This window comes from Rhineura floridana, chromosome 2, assembly GCF_030035675.1.
Source record: "Rhineura floridana isolate rRhiFlo1 chromosome 2, rRhiFlo1.hap2, whole genome shotgun sequence".
Lineage (NCBI taxonomy): Eukaryota > Metazoa > Chordata > Lepidosauria > Squamata > Rhineuridae > Rhineura > Rhineura floridana.
The window spans coordinates 109161499-109185452 of NC_084481.1; the positions used below are offsets into that span (position 1 = coordinate 109161499).

At 41.1% G+C, this 23954-nt stretch overlaps 1 protein-coding gene across 1 annotated transcript in view; it reads left to right on the forward strand.

The window, feature by feature from the left end:
- MUC5AC (mucin 5AC, oligomeric mucus/gel-forming) overlaps nucleotides 1–23954 on the forward strand; it is an 87491-nt gene that overhangs the window by 39780 nt on the left and 23757 nt on the right. Inside the window, exons 29-43 of the mRNA XM_061612766.1 lie at nucleotides 308–1075; nucleotides 1187–7261; nucleotides 7491–7705; nucleotides 9884–10055; nucleotides 10226–10476; nucleotides 11360–11543; nucleotides 11800–11998; nucleotides 14150–14328; nucleotides 14942–15011; nucleotides 15453–15553; nucleotides 17119–17150; nucleotides 19224–19401; nucleotides 20755–20795; nucleotides 22410–22532; nucleotides 22672–22770. Of these exons, the coding sequence (XP_061468750.1) occupies nucleotides 308–1075; nucleotides 1187–7261; nucleotides 7491–7705; nucleotides 9884–10055; nucleotides 10226–10476; nucleotides 11360–11543; nucleotides 11800–11998; nucleotides 14150–14328; nucleotides 14942–15011; nucleotides 15453–15553; nucleotides 17119–17150; nucleotides 19224–19401; nucleotides 20755–20795; nucleotides 22410–22532; nucleotides 22672–22770 (8687 nt within the window). The remainder of the gene's footprint in view (nucleotides 1–307; nucleotides 1076–1186; nucleotides 7262–7490; nucleotides 7706–9883; nucleotides 10056–10225; nucleotides 10477–11359; nucleotides 11544–11799; nucleotides 11999–14149; nucleotides 14329–14941; nucleotides 15012–15452; nucleotides 15554–17118; nucleotides 17151–19223; nucleotides 19402–20754; nucleotides 20796–22409; nucleotides 22533–22671; nucleotides 22771–23954) is intronic.

Here is a 23954-nt window from a genome sequence, read left to right on the forward strand (position 1 = left end):
CAAGGAGGTTAAATGACATTGTGTCAAGCCAGTGTTCCCCCATAGTTTCCAGTGCATTTGCCAGTCACTTTTCTTATTTCAAAAAGTCCAGTTTGGGAGGGAAGATGGCTTGTTGCAGAAGAGCTCCAAATCATTTTGCAATCTGAATTTGCCAGCATGTGATTCAATTCCACCTGAAAGTAGCGACAGTCTGGAAGCACCCTAATAAAACTTCCTTCTTAGACTGAAGGTGCTTGACATTTAAAAGTTTAAATATTAATTGGAGCCCCAAATTATACTAATTTCTTGTTTTACTTGTTCCCCACAGTGCCAACAACTACATCCACTTGTGTTCAAGAAGTATGCCAGTGGTCACAGTGGTATGATACGAGTCAGCCTGGTTCTGGAAATGACGATGGAGATTTTGATACTTTTGACAATCTAAGAGCAGAAGGATATAAAGTCTGCAATGCTCCGAAGGATGTTTACTGCAGAGCAGAGAAATTCCCCAATATGCCATTAAGTGAACTGGGCCAAAAAGTAGAATGCAATAAAATGGTGGGACTAATCTGTTACAATAAGGATCAGCATCCAATGAGCTGCCACAATTATCAAATCAAAATCCTATGTTGTAGATATGTACCATGTGGCAGTTACACTACTACATCGACGCCTGAAACTACTACAGTCTCTGTCGCTCCTACAACACCAACTGCTACAACCCCACAGACCACTTCTTCATCTGCTGGAACAACAATCAGATCTACTACAGAAACAGTGTATCCTAGAACAGAAATCACAAAACAAGCTACTTGTAAACCCACATGTAAATGGACTGCATGGTATGATGTGCATTTTCCCACTTTGGAAAATAAAGGGGATTTTGAAACATATGACATAATTAGGGCTGCAGGAAAAGATATCTGTGAAAAACCTGAACATATAGAATGCAGGGCAGAGAAATACCCAGAGAAATCTATTGATGAAATTGGTCAAACTGTTCAGTGTAATGTGTCATTTGGCTTTGTTTGCAAAAATGAAGATCAGTCAGGAATACTGCAAATGTGTTTTAACTATCAAATTAAAGTCTACTGCTGTGATACTGACTGCTTGACCACAACTCTGGAAACTACAACTGCACACACAACAACTGTTTCAGAAACTTTCACTGTCAGTACAATTCTAGGAACAATATCTACATCAATAGTTACAACTAAACCAAAAATCACACCAGAAATTACATCTTCTGTTCCAGAGACAACAGTCACAACCACACTTTCTACTACAAAATCAACAGCCACAACTGCTATAACCACAACACCCACTACAGTTCCAGAAACTACAACGGTTACAGCACCTTCTACAACTAAAATTACACCCACAACAAGAGAAACAACACATCCTGCTAGCTCAACAATTACTCCTTTAACAAACCCACAAACTACAACAAAAAGTACAACCACAGTGTTCACCACTTCTGAAGCAACAACATTAACCACAACACCTTCTCCAACTAAAACACATATACCAACAACAGTAAAGGAAACAAGTATTCCACTGACAACAAAACAATTAGAAACTACAACGGTGTTAACCACAGCACCTTCAACAACTGAACACTGCACTAAGGAAGTTTGTGAATGGTCCCAGTGGTATGATATAAGTTATCCAGGATCTGCACTGAATGATGGAGATTTTGATACATTTAACAATATCAGAGCGAAAGGATATGAAGTCTGCAAGGCACCAAAGAATGTTGAATGCAGAGCAGTAAGATATCCAGATACACCACTGCAGGAATTGGAGCAAAACGTTACATGTAGTAAAACAGAAGGACTCATATGTTACAATAAAGACCAACTGCCACCAATTTGCTATAATTATGAGATTAGAATTGAATGCTGCAAAAAGGTAATTGTACCATGTCCAACTACTGCACCTCTCACAACTACAAAACCTGTGATCCCAACCTCAAAAACAACTACGACTGCAACAACCACAATAGTATCAACTACAGTTTCAGAAACTACTAGGCCAATGCCAGAAACTACCACAACAGCAAAGACTATTATTACAAGAATTCAAACACCTCAGAAGCCATCTAAAGCACCACAAGTAAATGTAACAACAAAAAAAACACCACAAACAATATCAGTTACAACTAGGACGATACCACTAATTACTACAAAACATGAGTCCCTGAAAACTACAGAAGTTCCAATAACAACCTCAACCATCACTAAGCCATTAACAACTACACAAAAACAAACTATCACAACAGAGACAACTGCAACAACAACCACTACCACAATGAAGGAAACCACTACACTTCCAGTAACCACTACTACCACTTCCAAACCACCAGTAACAACTACAGCACCAAAACCCACCACAACAGAGACACCTGCAACAACCACCAGTACTACACCCAAGGAAACCACTACGCCTCCACTAATCACCACTACCAAACCACCCGTAACAACTACAGCACCAAAAACCACAACAGAGAAACCTGCAACAACCACCAGTACCACACCCAAGGAAACCACTACACTTCCAGTAACCACCACTACCAAACTACCCATAACAACTACAGCACCAAAACCCACCACAACAGAGACACCTGCAACAACCACCAGTACTACACCCAAGGAAACCACTACACTTCCAGTAACCATCACTACCAAACCACCCGTAACAACTACAGCACCAAAACCCACCACAACAGAGACACCTGCAACAACCACCAGTACTACACCCAAGGAAACCACTACGCCTCCAGTAACCATCACTACCAAACCACCCGTAACAACTACAGCACCAAAAACCACAACAGAGAAACCTGCAACAACCACCAGTACCACACCCAAGGAAACCACTACACTTCCAGTAACCACCACTACCAAACTACCCATAACAACTACAGCACCAAAACCCACCACAACAGAGACACCTGCAACAACCACCAGTACTACACCCAAGGAAACCACTACACTTCCAGTAACCATCACTACCAAACCACCCGTAACAACTACAGCACCAAAACCCACCACAACAGAGACACCTGCAACAACCACCAGTACTACACCCAAGGAAACCACTACGCCTCCAGTAACCATCACTACCAAACCACCCGTAACAACTACAGCACCAAAAACCACAACAGAGAAACCTGCAACAACCACCAGTACCACACCCAAGGAAACCACTACACTTCCAGTAACCACCACTACCAAACTACCCATAACAACTACAGCACCAAAACCCACCACAACAGAGACACCTGCAACAACCACCAGTACTACACCCAAGGAAACCACTACACTTCCAGTAACCATCACTACCAAACCACCCGTAACAACTACAGCACCAAAACCCACCACAACAGAGACACCTGCAACAACCACCAGTACTACACCCAAGGAAACCACTACGCCTCCAGTAACCATCACTACCAAACCACCCGTAACAACTACAGCACCAAAAACCACAACAGAGAAACCTGCAACAACCACCAGTACCACACCCAAGGAAACCACTACACTTCCAGTAACCACCACTACCAAACCACCTATAACAACTACAGCACCAAAAACCACAACACAGAAACCTGCAACAACCACCAGTACCACACCCAAGGAAACCAAGCCAGTCACAACAACAAAAGTTCCCAAAACCATGCCTCCCGTAGGAAGCTCTACAAGTTTGCCCACGAGGACTTTACCAGTCATAACTACAACTACCGAGAGGACGTCTACCACTCCAGGTCCATGTGCACCTATATGTCAGTGGTCTGAGTGGTATGATGTTGACTACCCCACTAGTGGACCAAAAGGAGGAGACATTGAAACCTATAACAACATTCAGGCTGCAGGAGGCAAAATCTGTGGGAAGCCAGCAAATATCCAGTGCAGGGCTGAAAATCACCCTGACCTCAGCATTGACCAAGTTGGTCAGATTGTTGAGTGTGATGTGAACTTTGGACTGGTGTGCAAGAATGTGGAACAAATTGGAAAATTCAAGCTGTGCTTCAACTATGAGATACGGGTGTTGTGCTGTGAAGAAAACCCCAAATGTGTATCTACTACCAGCCCAGTCACCACCACTACCAAACCCACCACTACACTTCCAGTAACCACCACTACCAAACCACCTGTAACAACTACAGCACCAGAAACCACAACAACAGAGAAACCTGCAACAACCACCAGTACCACACCAAAGGAAACCACTACACTTCCAGTAACCACCACTACCACTTCCAAACCACCCAAAACAACTACAGCACCAAAAGTCACAACAACAGAGAAACCTGCAACAACCACCAGTACCACACCCAAGGAAACCAAGCCAGTCACAACAACAAAAGTTCCCAAAACCAAGTCTCCTGTAGGAAGCACTACAAGTTTGCCCACTAGGACTTTACCAGTCATAACTACAACTACTGAGAGAACGTCCACCACTCCAGGTCCATGTGCACCTATATGTCAGTGGTCTGAGTGGTATGATGTTGACTACCCCACTAGTGGACCAAAAGGAGGAGACATTGAAACCTATAACAACATCCAGGCTGCAGGAGGCAAAATCTGTGGGAAGCCAGCAAATATCCAGTGCAGGGCTGAAAATCACCCTGACCTCAGCATTGACCAAGTTGGTCAGATTGTTGAGTGTGATGTGAACTTTGGACTGGTGTGCAAGAATGAGGAACAAATTGGAAAATTCAAGCTGTGCTTCAACTATGAGATACGGGTGTTGTGCTGTGAAGAAAACCCCAAATGTGTATCTACTACCAGCCCAGCCACCACCACTACCAAACCCACCACTACACTTCCAGTGACCACCACTACCAAACCCACCACTACACTTCCAGTAACCACCACTACCAAACCACCCGTAACAACTACAGCACCAGAAACCACAACAACAGAGAAACCTGCAACAACCACCAGTACCACACCCAAGGAAACCACTACACTTCCAATAACCACCACTACCAAACCACCCGTAACAACTACAGCACCAAAAACCACAACAGAGAAACCTTCAACAACCACCAGTACCACACCCAAGGAAACCAAGCCAGTCACAACAACAAAAGTTCCCAAAACCATGCCTCCCATAGGAAGCACTACAAGTTTGCCCACTAGGACTTTACCAGTCACAACTACAACTACCGAGAGGACGTCTACCACTCCAGGTCCATGTGCACCTATATGTCAGTGGTCTGAGTGGTATGATGTTGACTACCCCACTAGTGGACCAAAAGGAGGAGACATTGAAACCTATAACAACATCCAGGCTGCAGGAGGCAAAATCTGTGGGAAGCCAGCAAATATCCAGTGCAGGGCTGAAAATCACCCTGACCTCAGCATTGACCAAGTTGGTCAGATTGTTGAGTGTGATGTGAACTTTGGACTGGTGTGCAAGAATGTGGAACAAATTGGAAAATTCAAGCTGTGCTTCAACTATGAGATACGGGTGTTGTGCTGTGAAGAAAACCCCAAATGTGTATCTACTACCAGCCCAGCCACCACCACTACCAAACCCACCACTACACTTCCAGTAACCACCAGTACCAAACCACCCATAACAACTACAGCACCAGAAACCACAACAACAGAGAAACCTGCAATAACCACCAGTACCACATCCAAGGAAACCACTACACTTCCAATAACCACCGCTACCAAACCACCCGTAACAACTACAGCACCAAAAACCACAACAGAGAAACCTGCAACAACCACCAGTACCACACCCAAGGAAACCACTACACTTCCAGTAACCACCACTACCATTTCCAAACCACCCGTAACAACTACAGCACCAAAAGCCACAACAACAGAGAAACCTGCAACAACCACTAGTACCACACCCAAGGAAACCAAGCCAATCACAACAACAAAAGTTCCCAAAACCACGTCTCCTGTAGGAAGCACTACAAGTTTGCCCACTAGGACTTTACCAGTCATAACTACAACTACCGAGAGGACGTCTACCACTCCAGGTCCATGTGCACCTATATGTCAGTGGTCTGAGTGGTATGATGTTGACTACCCCACTAGTGGACCAAAAGGAGGAGACATTGAAACCTATAACAACATCCAGGCTGCAGGAGGCAAAATCTGTAGGAAGCCAGCAAATATCCAGTGCAGGGCTGAAAATCACCCTGACCTCAGCATTGACCAAGTTGATCAGATTGTTGAGTGTGATGTGAACTTTGGACTGGTGTGCAAGAATGAGGAACAGATTGGAAAATTCAAGCTGTGCTACAACTATGAGATACGGGTGTTGTGCTGTGAAGAAAACCCCAAATGTGCATCTACTACCAGCCCAGCCACCACCATTACCAAACCCACCACTACACTTCCAGTAACCACCACTACCAAACCACCCGTAACAACTACAGCACCAGAAACCACAACAGAGAAACCTGCAACAACCACCAGTACCACACCCAAGGAAACCACTACACTTCCAATAACCATCACTACCAAACCACCCGTAACAACTACAGCACCAGAAACCACAACAGAGAAACCTGCAACAACCACCAGTACCACACCCAAGGAAACCACTACACTTCCAGTAACCACCACTACCACTACCAAACCACCTATAACAACTACAGCACCAAAAACCACAACACAGAAACCTGCAACAACCACCAGTACCACACCCAAGGAAACCAAGCCAGTCACAACAACAAAAGTTCCCAAAACCATGCCTCCCGTAGGAAGCTCTACAAGTTTGCCCACGAGGACTTTACCAGTCATAACTACAACTACCGAGAGGACGTCTACCACTCCAGGTCCATGTGCACCTATATGTCAGTGGTCTGAGTGGTATGATGTTGACTACCCCACTAGTGGACCAAAAGGAGGAGACATTGAAACCTATAACAACATTCAGGCTGCAGGAGGCAAAATCTGTGGGAAGCCAGCAAATATCCAGTGCAGGGCTGAAAATCACCCTGACCTCAGCATTGACCAAGTTGGTCAGATTGTTGAGTGTGATGTGAACTTTGGACTGGTGTGCAAGAATGTGGAACAAATTGGAAAATTCAAGCTGTGCTTCAACTATGAGATACGGGTGTTGTGCTGTGAAGAAAACCCCAAATGTGTATCTACTACCAGCCCAGCCACCACCACTAGTAACCCAACCACTACACTTCCAGTAACCACTACAACAATTAGTAGTACTTCACTTACCCCCACAGGAACAGCACTACCAACACCAACACCTTGTTTATGCAAAATTGGAGAAGAATTTTACAGTCCTGGTAAGTGTTTAATATACATTTATGTAGTATTTGTACATCGTAGTATTTCATTTTGGTGCTTTTTAAAAAAAATGATAGCTGGTAGAATTCTGCGATGCTTGTATTTCCATATTTCTGTTAAATATTATTGTTAACTTTTGTCAGTGTTCATTACATTTTAATTATTTTGTGTAATGTTGTTCTATGTATCAGATATTTATGGTTTAACAGTTTAATTTATTTTTGGTAGGTGAAACAATTTACAACAAAACAGACAGCGATGGTTGCCTTTTTACTGCTGTTTGCAGTATAACATGTTCTGTTGAGAGATCCAAAGGACCATGCAGATTAACAACACCAAAACCAACTCCAGCCGTTGTTATCACAACACCCACCACTGCTACTCCTCCCAAAGTTGGCACAACTGAGCCATCTGGCTGTCCGGATTCTAATCCACCCCTAAAGGTATCGCGCTTTCTTTTCATCTGGATTTTAAAACATTTTTTCCCCTTGGAAGTAGACATACAATAACAGGTTGGAAGCCTGGAAGTATTCACAAGGCAAAAGCGCTCAGCCTTACTTCTTCCCATTGCTTTGTTTTGGATGGTTAGGTTGGCATTAGCCTGAGGGGTATATTTAGCAGAAGGGAGACTAACCCCACCTACCCATGAAGTTTCACCAGCTCCAAACCTGTTTCCTGTAATACTATGGGGGGCAGGGGAGAGAAATTTTCAAGCTGTGTTTGAAGCTCTCCACCTATCTATGCAGCATAGGGGCGGGAGAATGGTGGAGGGTTTCTTTTTCCTTGTTGAAGTGGAAGGAAATTGCCCCTAGATCAATTCTCCATGATCCACCCACATTTAGTGACTGTTGAGTCTTTTAATATTTTCTAATGTTTTGTTATGCTAAGAAGAAGAATTAGCATGCATGCAAAAAGTCAAAGTCAAAGGTGGTCTTGTGAAATATAGTGTAGGGTGATAATAGTTTGCCTAAGTTGCCAGTGATTGCCCAAGTGTTCATATACCTGTCATATGACAAGAGGATGTAGGACAACCCGGTGGCTGGAGGTACTTGGATCTCAAAAGCATAGCCTAACAGGGGGATGCCCAGGCAGGAGATGGGTTCTGTAGCTGTGGATGGTTCTCCTTGAGTCAATGCAAATGAGAATTAGTTACAAGTCATGTTGCATGGTGAAAATCATGAAGGGGTGAGACAATGCATTCATTGTTTAACGTTCAAGACATAATTAAGTTGATTTTTAAAAATCCCTCAAAATTCTCCTTTGGAAACTTACACTATAAATCTGTACATACTTACTTGGGAGTGAACTCAGTCCTTCTATAATTTTTGTTGACTTACCTATCTTAAATAAATTTATACATCTGCCTCAAGGGTGGATCAGGTTCTTTTAACACAAACTATTCCTGCCTCATTGTCACCCATCAAACACTGTTAATTATTAAATTGCATGTCAGTTATCATTATATCATTACAATGTCAAATATTGTTTGGCAAATTTTCAGCAAGTATAATGCTAATAACAGCATAATCCTATAAATGTCTATTCAGCAGCAAGTCCAGGGAGTATTGCATAGCTAGCATGCAATAGGCCATATCCATTTTAAGGGTAGACCCATTGCAATTCATGAATATGTCTACCTTAGGTCCATTAATTTAAATGGGTCTACTCTAAGTAAAATTTAGTGGGATGCAACCCAAAGTTTTTTAGTATTTGGCAGTATTTAATAGGTGAGAGTCCAATGGTATAGCGGGTGGTATTCAGTGCTCTTGTTCTGTCAGCACAAGAATTTTTGGCTGTGCCATAAAGCTTCTCTTCCCTCTCCTCTCCATGCATGCCCCCCAAATCTATTCTGGGAGGTTCCCCAACCCTCCAGAACAAATTTGGGGAGGGCACAGGGTGCACATGGAAGGGGAGCATTTTGTTATGCAAAAGGCAATCCTTGCATTAATGGATGCATTGGATACCGCCCAAAATATTTGATAGTGATAGCTAATATGCAATTAAAGTTTCCAATTAAATTGTAGTGTTAGGAAACCAAGAATACTTGGAAATATGTACTGGACTCTGTGCATCACTGATTGCCTAATGGGAAAAAGCAGAGGGGAGCTGGAGCTATAAATGAATCTTGCTCAACTGTGTCAGACTGCCTATAACTTATATTTTCTTAATGTCACCATATATGCAAGCATGGGAACCTTTGGCCCTCCAGATGGTATGGGTGTACAGCACTCACCATCCTTGACCATTGGCCATGCTAGCTGGGGCTGATGGGAGATGCAGTCCAACAACATGTGGAGGGTCATAGGTTCTCCTTCCCTTATCTAGCCTGAAAACTTTTCATGATTAGCCTCTAACTGGCTTGTGCTGAAGAAAACTAGATGCCAAGAAATTTCTGATTTCTTCAGTAAGTTATTCTTAATAAATGGTACACTTATAAATGGTATAAATAAGCAGGAACCAAAACATCGAGTGCCTATTAGAAGGAAAAAACAAATAAATGAAACTCTTTCCTCCTAATAATCATCACATATTAATCGTATTTATGGAACTAAAAACTAAAGAAAAGCTTAGCCGAGACTAAACTGTAAACATCAATGTCAACAATGTCATTCTCTCCACAGACTGGTGACAAATGGGTATCGAACTGCACTGTATCAACTTGTGAGGGAAATAACAAAATTGCTGTAAGCCAAGTGAAGTGTCCACCAGTGAAGAATATTGTTTGTGAAAATGGGTACCCACCAGTGAAAGTCTTCAGCAAAGACAGCTGTTGCTATCACTATGAATGTGAATGTGAGTGAAAATGAATCCCTAAAGAGGCACTCATGACAATAACATCATATCTGTATCAGTTTTTCATAGTGCAAAAATTACCCCCAAAATGTTGTTATGTGATAGTGTATTTTTCTCCTGAAGACTAGCTTAAGTCTTAATTATCAATGTTTTCCTCCCTAATTTATCAGGTGTTTGTAGTGGCTGGGGTGATCCTCACTATATCACATTTGATGGAATCTACTACACCTTCCTGGACAACTGCACATATGTGCTGGTGCAACAGATTACACCTAAATATGACAACTTCAGGGTTCTTATTGATAATTACTTCTGTGATGCTGAAGATGGACTTTCCTGTCCTCAATCTATTATTATTTACTATAAATCATCAGTAGTAGTACTAACCCGCAAACCCTTTAATGGGGTGGAAGCTAACAAGGTAAAAACATGTAAAATATTTGAAGTACTTCTCTTAATATCCTAATTTATAGCAAGTAAAACAGGACTGAAAAAACACTGAAGAAATTAGGCATATTTACTTTAGTGAGTAAAGGGAAACATGTGACAAGGACCACAATCAAGAGAGTGTGATTAGCTGTGCGTAAGAACTTTCAGCAGGTACATCAGCCTTCACCAACCTGGTGTTGGCTGAGGCTGATAGGAATTGTATCAACCATCAGATTTGCTATCTCTAGGTTACTGATGACTGAGTCATCAAGTGATGAACATGTATGGGTAAACTCATCCTTTTACAACACCCTGAGAAAACACAAATTAACGATGAAATAAAATATGGATATTTCTGAAATCAAAACATTCTGTATGATTTTTATTGGGAAATGCCTCCACATAAACTAAACTCTGGCACCCCTTCTGTTATTAACTTTCATCAGCATGCATTATTGCCCAGATTAATTATGGCCAACTGTAAGAAGATAAAGATTATGCACAACTCACTCAATTTGCTTTGCTTAGGGACACAAGGAGACATATAAATGGTGAACAACACATTTGTGAGCAACTCTGAACTAGGCATCAGATATGAGAAGCAGCAATGTACACATTAAATAGCATGGCTGAGATCCAGTGGTTTTCAGCCTCACACTGAAAAGGAATATTGGCACATGTCCTATGTAGATACAGAAGCACTTTTTGAGTACATTCAATTAATGTTATTTAAGCTTTTTAAAATCAAAAGTGAGGTATAAATGTCATAATAAATAAATTAATAGATTGTGTACAGAGACTGATAATTTTTTTTTAAAAAAGAACATATCATTGAAGAGAATTGCTCACTGTTGCCATATTAATCTCATATGCAGATCTACTTCAATGATAAGATTGTCAACCCAGGTTTCCAGAAAGATGGCATTTTTATCTCTATGATTGGCATCAATATGGTGGTTGAGATTCCTGAGATCGGTGCTACCATCACCTTCAGCGGTTTAATCTTCTCAATAAAGCTTCCATATAGCAAATTCGGCAACAATACCGAAGGACAGTGTGGTAAGAAAAATGCTTTAATCCCATGAAGATCCATGTTGTTCCATCAACTGTTGGTTCACTCTTTGGCACCAGTTGCCAGTTTAAAATTAATCCAAAAAGAGACTATTTCTTCAATCAATAAAATTGTTTAAATGCTCCTCATTTCAGTGATTCCAATACTGCATTCAACTTGAATGCAAACCTCTGCATAGTTTGCTGTGGATGTGCAATGCTGCTTCCCTTCCCTTCTGTTCTGATTCTGTCTTGTTTTCCCCAGGTACCTGTACAAATGATAAATCAGATGAATGTCGCTTACCAAGTGGTCAGATAACCGATTGTCCCCGCATGGCTCCCAGTTGGAGAGTTCCTGATGACAAGAAGGAGTACTGCTTTGGACCACCACCACCTATTGTAACCACACCAAAACCACAAGAACCTTGCAAACCTACCCCTCTTTGTGAAATGATTTTGAACGAGTAAGTTGGAAAATTATTTTGTGTACTTTTTCCTGCTTTTTCTGCTTACTATTTAATAATAATATCCTATGGAAGAGGAAGAGGAAATAATGGGCTGGATCTAGGAATGGAAGGATCAGTCTGTTTCTGGCCCATGTAAGTTACATTCATAAGTTTATTCATAAATCCAGTCTGCCCTAGTTTCACATCAATCTTCAATATGTTTTCTTCTTTTTTTAAAAAAAATACGTTTTAAGTAATTAATTAATTGATAAAATATATGTACCAGTTGATTATAATAGAATCTCTGTGGTTTCCCAAAACAAAACCCTACAATAATATTGTCAATAAAAGTTTTTAAAAGTATTTAAAAACATTCAAAAGATAATTAAAATCAACCATAAGCTAAAATACATTATTATTATTATTATTGTTATTGTTATTATTATTATTATTATTATTATCATCATCATCATCATCATCAGGTCCCAGGGTGGGTTACAACAATTTAAAAGTCAGTATTAAAAACAGTTAAAGCAAATTATGTCTTAATCTCAACTTCTACATGCTCATATTTAAATTCTTATTTTAATAAGATTTTATCATAAAATATTTAAATATGTATTTTATCTCAGTGTATGTATTTCCATATGTATTTCCAAATGTATTTTATCCTAAAAAAAACAAAAAACAAAATTTGCTACACTAGAGCAGAATCCATAATAGCATTCCAGTCCATATATTAGTTTGGGAAGTGAAAATTAAGCTAGTTCATTTTAATATGTGGACTGAATTAAATTCTCCTCCATCCTGACTTGGATCTAGATTTGCAAACAGTGAAGTTCCACTCACAACAAAGAAAGGGGGGAAGCAACCCCTGTGCCTCATGAAAATCTGAAATTGGTGGATCCTCCAGAGCAATGCGTGAGGCAGCATAGGAGCTGCAGGGGAACAGGGAACTGGCAAATATCAACTCCCTTCACTTTCTGCACTAGGAAGCCTGGAATGGATCTCATTCCCTTCCGTGAATAGAACAGCCAGTCTGGAAACAAGCCTCTGTGCTTTTGATTGAAAGCGTTAATCCTGATGAGGAGACTTAGTAGGAGGTGTTGCATAAACTAATACTGAAGTTGCAGTTGAGCTATGAGTCTTATTCTGTGCAGTCAAGAAAAGATGTCTAAAGGTTCAGTTCTCTGCACATTTTCCTTGGAGTAAGCCCCATTGAATACAGTGGGATATATTTCTGATGATAGATTCATAGTACTGCACTGCACAAGAGCACAGCTATGTTGCAGAGGCCTGACTGGCCTCAACCAGAATTCAGGCATTTAGTGTCATCAGTCCCATGCTATGGAACACCCAGCAGAGATTCACCAGACATCCTCGCTTGTGACAGTTTCAGGCATCTCTTGAAGGCTTTTTTGTGCTGACAGGTCTATGCAGCTGTTTAAAATATGTTTTGGGCAGGCATTTTAATGATTGTTTTGCACTTCTTTAAAATGCAAAATACAATATTACAAACAGTTGAAAACAAATTATAGTCACAAGAATGTTTATTTCACACATCTACCTTCACATTTCTTCAAGTCTGCATATCAAACTCACCAGCCCAAAACCAGGAGAGAGGAGAAAATCAGTAAGTGTAGTTCACTGTAAAAATCTGTTTGCTGTTATAATATTCTTGTTGCTATTATTGGAACCTTGGTTTGTGAACACATATATAATCTATAACCACGTACAGTCCATTTTACATTAGACTTTTAAGCGTTTCCACACACACAATCAGTTTATTGTGCATTAAAAACACATTTGTTTTGCACCATACACACATCTTTCTTCCACAAAGCAGCCCTTCTCCTGTGGAGATGGGTTATATTTCATTCAATGAAAAATACAATTTGTTGCCATTCCCTGTTGAGTCGTATTTTTCAAACAGCTGAATTTTAAATTAGTGACAGCTTACTTTCACTCTAGCTATATTCTGTACCATAAACATTCGATCCTCAGAATCCGAGAATTTCCAGCTTCCCAGCAATCCTAATCTTTCCCTCTCATTTTGGGTGCATTTAAAATAGTACACTGATCTCAAGGAAACTCTCCTAAAGTGAGGAAAAGAGTGTACACATATTCAAGAACACATATTCATGTCCACTGTTTCTGATGCCTTTACAGGGTCTTCGCTGATTGCCATGAAGTCATACCTCCAGAGCCCTTCTACAAAGGCTGTGTCTTTGATGCTTGCCACATCATCAATACCACCATGCAGTGTTCTGGTTTAGAGATATATGCTTCTCTCTGTGCCTCTAAAGGCATTTGTATTGACTGGAGAGCAAAGACCAAGGGTGCATGCCGTAAGTACTGGTGTGTTAATCAGCACCACTGTTTATTCACAAACTATATGGTCATGGGAGCCTTATTCATGAAATACCTTACATCTGTCAATTTCATTTTTATGAAGCAGATAAATCTATCTTAGCAGATGTTGGTTTAATGGATAAGATACAGAAAGACTAAACAGGAGGTCTTTTGTTATAAACTGGTGGCAATGTGGCACATCGCAGAGAGGACATTATTGAGGCTGAGAATCTTTTCAGTTATACATTCAGTGAAGCCTTACTAGGGCATGTGTGCAAATGAGATCCAGAGTCTTGGGCCATTCTGGTTCATTGGACTAGGAAGTTACTTCTTAACAAGAGCAGAAATGTGCCATCACATTCATAGAGAAGCATATTTAATAAAAGCAATTATGTGAAAAGCAACTAAATGTGGTTTCCACCTGTCTAGGAACGTTAGGGTTTTTGTTTCTTTGTTTCTGTTTGCTTTCTTTTAACCCCTCCCCCACATCATAATTATTCATTTAGTCAGTAAAAGGGAGGGGAAGGTCATACTGAATCTCGCTGTGATTGTAAGGTGTATGGAAATATGTCTTTATGTTTAGCTTGGTTCATTTCTTACTACTTATAGCATACAGCTGCCCTGAAGGCCAACTATATGACGCATGTGGCCCAATCAACCCTCTCACATGTGATGCAAGGTAAGGAAAGAACAGAAACCCCATTGTGGTCTATTCTACTCTAGTTGATGGAGCCAGTGTGGTATAGTCAACAGCATGCTGAATCTGAGCTGGGAGGCATGAGTTCAAATTCCTTCTCTGATGTAAAACAAGTGAAGGCATCTTCTTAACAATGCTGCGCTTGCTGACTGTACACTATGCACAAACACCTGAGCGAGTAAATAAATAAATAAATAATACAGTGGCACTCCAATTGTGGAATGCTCGGCCTTTGCAAATTCAGTTGATGCCAACCATGATGGGTTGTAGGCATCTTGTAAAGGCATTTTATTTACTTAGACATTTGCTTAGTTGACAAGTTAACTTAATAGTGTTGTTATTATTGGAATGGTAAGAATTAAGGCACAGACTGGATTTTCACAGTGTTGTGCTACTGTAATCCATGCTTCCGTCTCACTACAGGTCTATTCAGCACAGTGGCAGCGGCATAACAGAAGGTTGCTTTTGTCCTCCTGGAACCAAGCTCTTCAATGCCTATGGTGAAAGCTGTGTTACTGACTGCGGTAAGAGGCTACTGCATTGCAGCCACATGGTATGGTGGTGGTAGTGTTCTTCCTGAACAGTGTGACAATTATACTGCAGCTCAGGTCAGCTTGATCTAGGTTGCCACAGCTGTGAGATGGAAACACCCTTAGAAGGGAAAGAGAAAGTGATTTCTAGCAACACCTAGAGTTATTCATTAAACAGTAATCATTGCCCAAGTAAAGCTCACTGTATTAAATAAGAGTAATGGATATTTCATCAGTTATTGCCCTGCACAATGAAACACTTAACATAAGCTGCTGGGGGATAGCTTTTCACTCTTATAAGAAGCAGTGTGCTAAAGAATGCATGTGGGTGTTCTTTATAATGTTAGGCACTGTGAAAAATAGGCAAAAGGTACCAGCAAAGTGTTCCCGTATTATTCAAAGCATATGCATTTCTTCACAGAAACATTCAACAAAGTATTCTATTACTTAGAGAATACTGTATGGCCATTGACCACCTTTGCACAAGTTTCCAAAGGGGTAGTCATTAGTAGTAGCAGCAGCAGCAGCAGTATTTATTATTATGACTCCTGAAGATCTCCAAGCAACTTAAAACAATGCTAAAAACAAAAAACAAATATACTGTTGTGCACACCCCAATCTCTGGGTGGTGAGAGACTTCCAGGGGTTACTGCTCTTACTCAGGGTTTGGTTTCCTTAGAATGAAGGTCAGCAGAGACTTGGAAACACGCGTAGAAGGGCAACACCTAGAGATATTCATTAAACAGTAATCATCACACAATTAACACTAAATATAGTTTTATTTACACATATATACAACCTGAGTGCAAGATGGAGGGGTTCTCAGCATTAACAGTACAATAGATTTTCCCTTTAGGCTTGCTTGTAGGGAAGTCTTCCCAGCCATAGTTTGGAGTTCAGACACAGAGAGCAAGCAAGCCTTTCTCTGTTTTTCAGTTCCCAATCATTTCTCAGACTAACTCTAAACACACAGAGAGAAACTACTTTGGGGGGAGGGATGACTCTCCTGGGAGACTTCCTATGTTAACAGGACTTCTCTGGACCACATTCTTACATATGTGGATTGATCCATCCAGAGAACAAGCAGCCTGGCCAGAGTGATTAACTTATCAAAGGAACTTATTTGACTAGTGGAGCAAGTCTCTTTGTTGCAACTCCATCCAAATCAGAGGCTGAAAAGGGCCCCCAAAGACATAATCCATACCAAACCCCAATCCTATAACAATACTGTAAAAAGAAAACAATAAAACAACACTCTCATGTAGTCAAAGAAGCTTTGGAAGCATACTAATAACTGCTAGTTATGCTAATCTGTTGCAATAAAAACAGCAAAGAATCTTGAGGCATCTTAAATATTTGTAAATAATGCATTTGTTAGTAAAGTCTCAACAGTGCCTAATGCTCCCAGCACGTTTATACTGCCCTTTGACTCAAAGGACACAGGTGCTAGATTCCACAATGCTTCCCTATTCAGTGACCCATTCACTAAGTCAGCTAAATTAGCTCTGGAACTCTTCAGCAGCACTGGTGCAAAACCTCTGTTCTTATCATTCTTTCAGGTTGTACTGGACCAGATGGGATGCCCAAAGAGGTAAAAAAAAAAAAAACTCTATAAAAATATGTACTTCATGAAATGTAGATGGTTATCTCAGAAGGTGTTGGGAACTTCAGGCAAACTAAGTCTTTTATGTCTTTCAACCTTTGGAGGAGATTTTTGAGACAACAGGGAAGGCTGCTGCCTTTGTGCCACAACTGCCACCCATCTTCTGTAGCAGAGCCCGTGGCTGTACTGCTACACAACACAGATATGAGAGATGTGTAGGCATATCATATGTAGGATCTTGATCTAAAACAGTAGACCTGGAAGCCAAGAGAATGTGATATAACCTTCCTCCTTGGGAATTTGTACATTAAATTCATATAATAAGGGGCTTCCTGTTGGGAGTGTAGCAATGTGTACAATATTGAAAGATTCAGTCAAGTATGTACAACCTGAGCTGGCTAAAAAATACCCTGCTTATATAAAAATAGGTAGCTGCAGCCATACCTCGTTGGATTGCTATTTGATACTAATATGAAGCAGTACAACCTAGACTCACAATGGGCTCCCATAGGATGGATAAGTGGGCATCACGTTGTGCATCATCAGATGGTGATGAATTCAAGATATCTTCAGGCCTAATGAAAAATGGGGGAATTAAAGGTTTATTTGAAAAAGATGGTCATATTCAGAGGGTTGCATAGAGTTTTCTCTTCAGCAAGTGGGATTCCCTCATGGATGTAGCTGCTTAGCATTTTCCATCTTGAGGGGAAAATCTGGAAGCATGGATACTTGTGCTTCTGAGGCAGGTGTTATATTTGCCCTGCAGAGAGAGGTTTAGTGTTCCCATGTCTGGGACTCTTGCATCCCACCATGGGCGAAATGCAGATGCCCCCAGCCATTAACAAAGAAGGAGAAGGAGAAGAAACAAAACATACCAGTTATGTAAGATGCAATGTCTGAAGCCACTCACTTACTGGATTCTATGAAATGTACTATTATGTATGAATATATGCGAGTGGTCACCTGATTTAAGCAATCCTAGTTGATTAACCATAAACATTTTAGACAAGCAGTTAAATCTGCATAAATGTGTATATCTGAAAGAGCAATAGTTTTTAAGAGAAAGCATACTTTAGATTACGCACACTTGTGTTGCAGCATACATCATCCTAAAAGAGCTATTCCCTGTAGAGAGTGCCTCTTTGACATCTGCAGTTTTTCCAAGTAACTGTACTGGAATTATTATGACTTTAATCTGCTAACTGATTTATTGAGGGCTGTGACGCCCTTCCCTGGCTCTCCCTGTCAGGTTCCTCCCTGCTCGTGGTTACTGCCTGTCTCTAGGCACCACCAGGGACTCCACCAGTCCGGACCGCACTCTCTTATGGTTTACCTATCCGCTCTAGCACAGATCTCAACAGATCCCCCTGCTAGGCAACCACCAGTCACGTCCTAATACTAGTATTCCCAGAGACTCTGAATACTGGTATTGTTATTCTCTTCACCGCTGCCACCATTTGTTACAGTTTCCCTTCAGCCTTGGGCATTACCTTACCCTCCCTTCTGGTCTGTGAAACCTTAGCCAAGGATCAGGCCTTTGGTAAACCAAATTAAGTATTTATTAAAGATAACAAAGCTAACAAGATTAACAAGATTTCTTCTTGAGGCACATAAGCATATGGTTTTACTCAATACTAATCCGAACTCCACCCCCCTCCTTCTCCACTCTCTCCTGGCAAACAACTCTCTAAACCCCACCAAGCAACCCACTCAGTTCACCTCATCCACCACCACCACCTCCCAGATTCCACTGTCTCTCTTCCTTTTATACGTTCAGCCATTTTAAACACTCAGCCAATCATCTAGCATTCTACTGCCCATTCACTCCCCCTCCTCTTTCACTCCACTTACCATGTATCTTCTAAACAACCAACACTTACCATATATACATTAATATAGGAACATCACAAGGGCACCCTTTAAGTCAATAAAAAATTAAATCAATTAATTTGACCAATTATTCAGGTAAGTCTGTTGCTGCCACTCTTTCTAACATGATCTCCGAGGAGACAAATTTAAGCATAATGAGTCTGATTTTCTTTTAAACATCACTTTTCACAGCCTGGAGCAAGGTGGTTCAGCAACTGCCAGGAGTGTACTTGTGAGAAATATACTCTTAAAGTGCAGTGTACACCAAAGACATGTGCATCACCTATCCCAGTGCCCTGTGAATTTGAAGGGTTTGTACCTGTCACAGTAACAACGCCTGAAGATAAATGCTGTCCTCAAATAAAGTGCCGTAAGTACAAATCTCTTGCATGATTGAAACAAAATATATTATGCTTTAGTCAGCATCGCATCAGCAGAAGACAGCTCATACAACAGATCTCCCCTCTCCAGTGCTCTCCCCCTCAGCCCCCTGTCTTCTCCCCAAAAGCCGCTCCAGAGGCTCAGGGTAACTGCCAAATATTGTGGGCAGTGTTATCTGGGGCTACGGGTGTGTGTGGAAATGCCCGAAATCAATTGGAGGAATCTTGTGCCAGGAAGAACCAATTTCAGGTGATTCCTCCCTTTCACGGCAGCCCCAAATAACAAATCAAACTTGATAGCGCCGCCGCCGCCGCCCCCCCCCACACCATGTGAAGAGGTTTATGATGGGATGTAGGGGCTGTGTGTGGGAAGAAGTGAAGGGCAAGATCCATTGTGCGACCTTGCCTTCTCTTTGTGCAATGTTGGATGCACAATTCCCGTTAATTACACCCTAGCAGGTGCTCCAATTTGGCTGAGGCCCTGTGCTGTAACTGATTTGGCATAGTGGTTAATCTAGCCATACTACAACAGTGCTGGTAAGCATCATAGCTGCAGTATGTATTCCTACCATTCTCCAGCATGGAGTGGGCAACCTGTGGTCATCCAGCTGTGGTTGGACTGCATCATTCATCACCCCTGACCATTGGCTATGGTGGCTGGGAGTTTAACAACACCCTGTAGAGCTCCACCCCTTTTCTGCAGGGTCAAATGCTGAAGTAGATGTTTCATTGGGAATAACTGAAGTGTTGGGAAACCTCCTGTAGATTATTTTTAATATGAAATATCCTGAATTTAATTTCATTCATTGCTTTTTTAAAAAAAACATCTTATCTTATACAGAGTGCAACACTACTTATTGTCCCCAGTCCATTGAGGCCTGTCCAATAGGATATGAATTAAAACAACAAAAGCTGCCAGGAGACTGCTGCATTAATGCCGCTTGCGGTAAGCACTGAGCCATTAGTAAAGGATCCCGATATTTCAAAGAACAGCTTTAATCTTTTCTCCCACTCTTTTTCTCTCCCCCACTTCCCATTGAGTCATATTCTACCCTCACGTGCCATGAACAGGCATTTCAGTGGTCATTTTGTCTCAGTTGCGGAAAGGCTGTGTATCTTTCCTGTATTAAGGACACTGGGCTTATTCTGAAGTAAAATATGCTTGATTTGTTATATATGTCATATCTGCTGGCAAGCTAACCAATTCACCTGCTGGCAAGTCTCATTTTGTAGAGAGATTAATTTTTGAATAGCAGCTGCATTGGCACTTCCTTGCTTGCCGCCTTCTCCTATTCTTATCGCTCAAGAGAAAATTTATCTCAATAAGCCTTTCTGTCTTACAGTGAAACTACCGGGCTGTGTTGAAAATGATATATTCTACAAAGTAAGTACATTTCATAATAATGAATACTAGAAATAATAAGCAATTGACCAACATAGATCAAAGTCTCCCCCTACCCCTACCCTTCATGAAAAACTTTCAGAGATCATGATGTCACAAATCCTGCATAGCTTCACTTGATTCAAACTATTCATTGTAAACTGTCACAGCAGAAGTGTTTGAGCCGTCCAAGAGATTTCAGAATTCTCAGAAAGTCTGTTTCCTTTAAGTCAGTTAACTTTCAGTTTAAATGAAGGGAATGGACTAAAAACCATAAATTTAGTTTTCATCCCAAATTAACAATACCAAATCCAATGCACAACATCCTTCATGCAAACAGTGTTGCATCAGGTTGGGAAAAAGGTGGCCTTGGTCCACAAGTGGAAAAGTGGCCAATTTGTGGTGGGTCTAGCAGCTGCTGGTTGCTGGAATTCTTTCAAAGAAACTTGAGCTAGATGAAGCAAGACAATTCTCATGTTCTTAAGCGTATTCAGGGGTATGCATATTTAGGATTTAACACAGAGGGTTGCATCTCATTGGTGTCCCTTCATTGATAGAAAGTTCTTTGGTCCAGTGGAGACTTCTGAAAGCAGAATGGGAAGGAATGCAATTTTCTTTTATTACACCTCCCACTGTGCGACCCCCTGTAACCCCCCTCAACTTGCTTCAGAGGATTGGGAAACCCCATGGAATAGCATGAGCAGTGATGCATAGGGTTATAGGGGGAGAGAAAACCACTGAAAATCACCTCCCTGCTCAGAATACTGATGGAAGACCTGACTGGGTCAATGAGGTTTCTGTAAATAGAGGAATGGCAGTTGGATATAACCCAGATTATTTATACTTTCTGTGAAGAGATTATGTGTCTGCAGTCTTACTTTCTAAATTTAAAGCATGTTGGTAGACTTGGATGATGTAGTTTTAAAAATAAATGAAAAAAATCATTGAAGAGCTCAGGCGTAAGGGTTTATTTAATGATATCCACCATCACTAAAATACCACTCCACAGTAATCCAGAGCAGGGCGTTCGGTGTGGCTGCCCCATTCTGTGGAACAGCATTCTTGCTGCAATATTGTCTGTGCTTTCAGGAAACAATTGAAGACATTGTTGCTCCACTGGGCTTTCCAAACTGAATGAATGGACCTATGTCATGAGTGTCTATTTTGTATTTTTTTTAAAAAAAATCTGCAATTGTTTTTTGTTTTTAAACTTTTAAAAACTTTTAAAATTGCATCTTGTGCATTACCTTGAGACACGTGTATAGAAGGCAATAAATAAATATCACTTTTGCTTCCAGTCAGATTTTTCCAACCAAAAATAAAATATTTGGACTTGCAGAATCTAGAAAGATAACCTAGGGATGTGCTGAACCTCTCTAGAAATGCTGCAGTCTTATCAAAACTCTTTTGGTTTCCCTTTGTTTCCACAGAGGTTTTGGAGGATTCACTCTATATTTCTCTTTAGGTGTATTTTAGCATTTTGCCCTTTTCAAACCTCTGGGCTGACTAAATAAAATCACTTCCACTGAATTTCACCATCAGAGCATTTGTGATATTTCTGATTTATGAAAACAGGTTAGGATTATTTCCTACTGTTTCTTCTATCCCCTCCTTTAGCCTGAAGCAATTGTTCCAAGAGGCCCCTGTGAAACATGTACATGTTCTGTTGAAGAAGATCCAGAAAGCCAATTCAACAAGGTGGAATGTGTGTCACAAGTATGTGACAGAAGATGCCCAGTGGTGAGTCAAACACACACACAAAAAAACCCCTTCCCTGCTTTTCAGCTATTTACCTGCCCACCTAGCTATTTTACCTTCTTTGGGAGGGAAAACACACCCTTAAACATATGAATGTATTTCCATATTTTCTCAAATACAGGGCTATGAATACAAAGAAACACCTGGACAATGCTGTGGTAGCTGCCTTCAGATAGCTTGTGTTCTGAAACAGGGACCCAGTGACATTCAAGTTATCAAGGTAGCTCATGCTTTATGAATTTCCATGCTTTCCAACTTCATGTTCTATCATATTCGTGTGTCTCATGCTTGAATGGATGCTTACTGGGCAGAGAGTATCAATTTTAACTGAAACAATAAATAATAGTTTTGCATAAATGCTCACAATCGTCCTTTCCTACCCTTGCCTGTCTGTTTTCTTTCCATTGCATATTTTGAGTATGAGCCCTTTGGGGACAGCTATCCTTTTAATTTTTACTTGTGAAACTGATGATGCTATTTAAAAAATAATAAAAATATAAGCAAAATAAAAATAGAGCATATGGAACTGCCTTATCACACCATTGGCTGATATAGCCCAGTATTGGTTTAGCCTGATTAGCAAGGATTCTGCAAAAGCTCAGATGGAGTTCCTTCCCTGCCTTGCAATCAAACATCCATGGAAGATGCCAGAAATTGAACTTGGAACCATCTAGGAACGTAAGAAGCTACCATACACTGAGTTTGACCACTGTCCCATCTAGTTCAGTACTGTGAAGTGGCAGTGGCTCTCCAGGATATCAGAAAGGGCTCTCTCCAAGAGCGTGGGAGAAGGAGGAGTGAGAAAATATGTATATGTGTGTGCACATACACATGCATTTGAGGCAACCAGATATTAGGAAGCAATGAAAGAAGGATCTTAGTTTCATCACCAAATTCACACTGGTTCCATGGTCCTTCACCTGTGTAATATGCGCAGGTCTGTGGTACAAAAAACATCACTCATCCATGATATGATCCTGGATGAGGACGCAGACCTGGTATGTATTACGGAGACATGGCTGGATGATGCCTCAGCTCCTATACTTGAGGCCATGTGTCTAGCCGGTTTCCGATATGCACAACAGCCGAGGATTGGTAGGCGGGGAGGGGGAGTGGCAGTTATCTACCGGGAATCTTTGTGTTTCGCCAGACCCCCTCTCCATGAGACCAAGTTTGTTGATTGCATGTACTGGAGGTTGGGCCCAAAGGGCAGTTTAGGGATTCTACTTGTGTACCGCCCACCCTGCTGCACAGCAGAATCCCTGACTGAGGTGCTCGAGGTGATCTCGGCGGTGCGGTTGCTCTCCCCCAACCTTGTGGTGATGGGGGATTTCAACGTACATGCCGAGACTGTCCTCACAGGAGCTCCTCCGGATTTCATGGAAACCATGACTTCTTGGGATC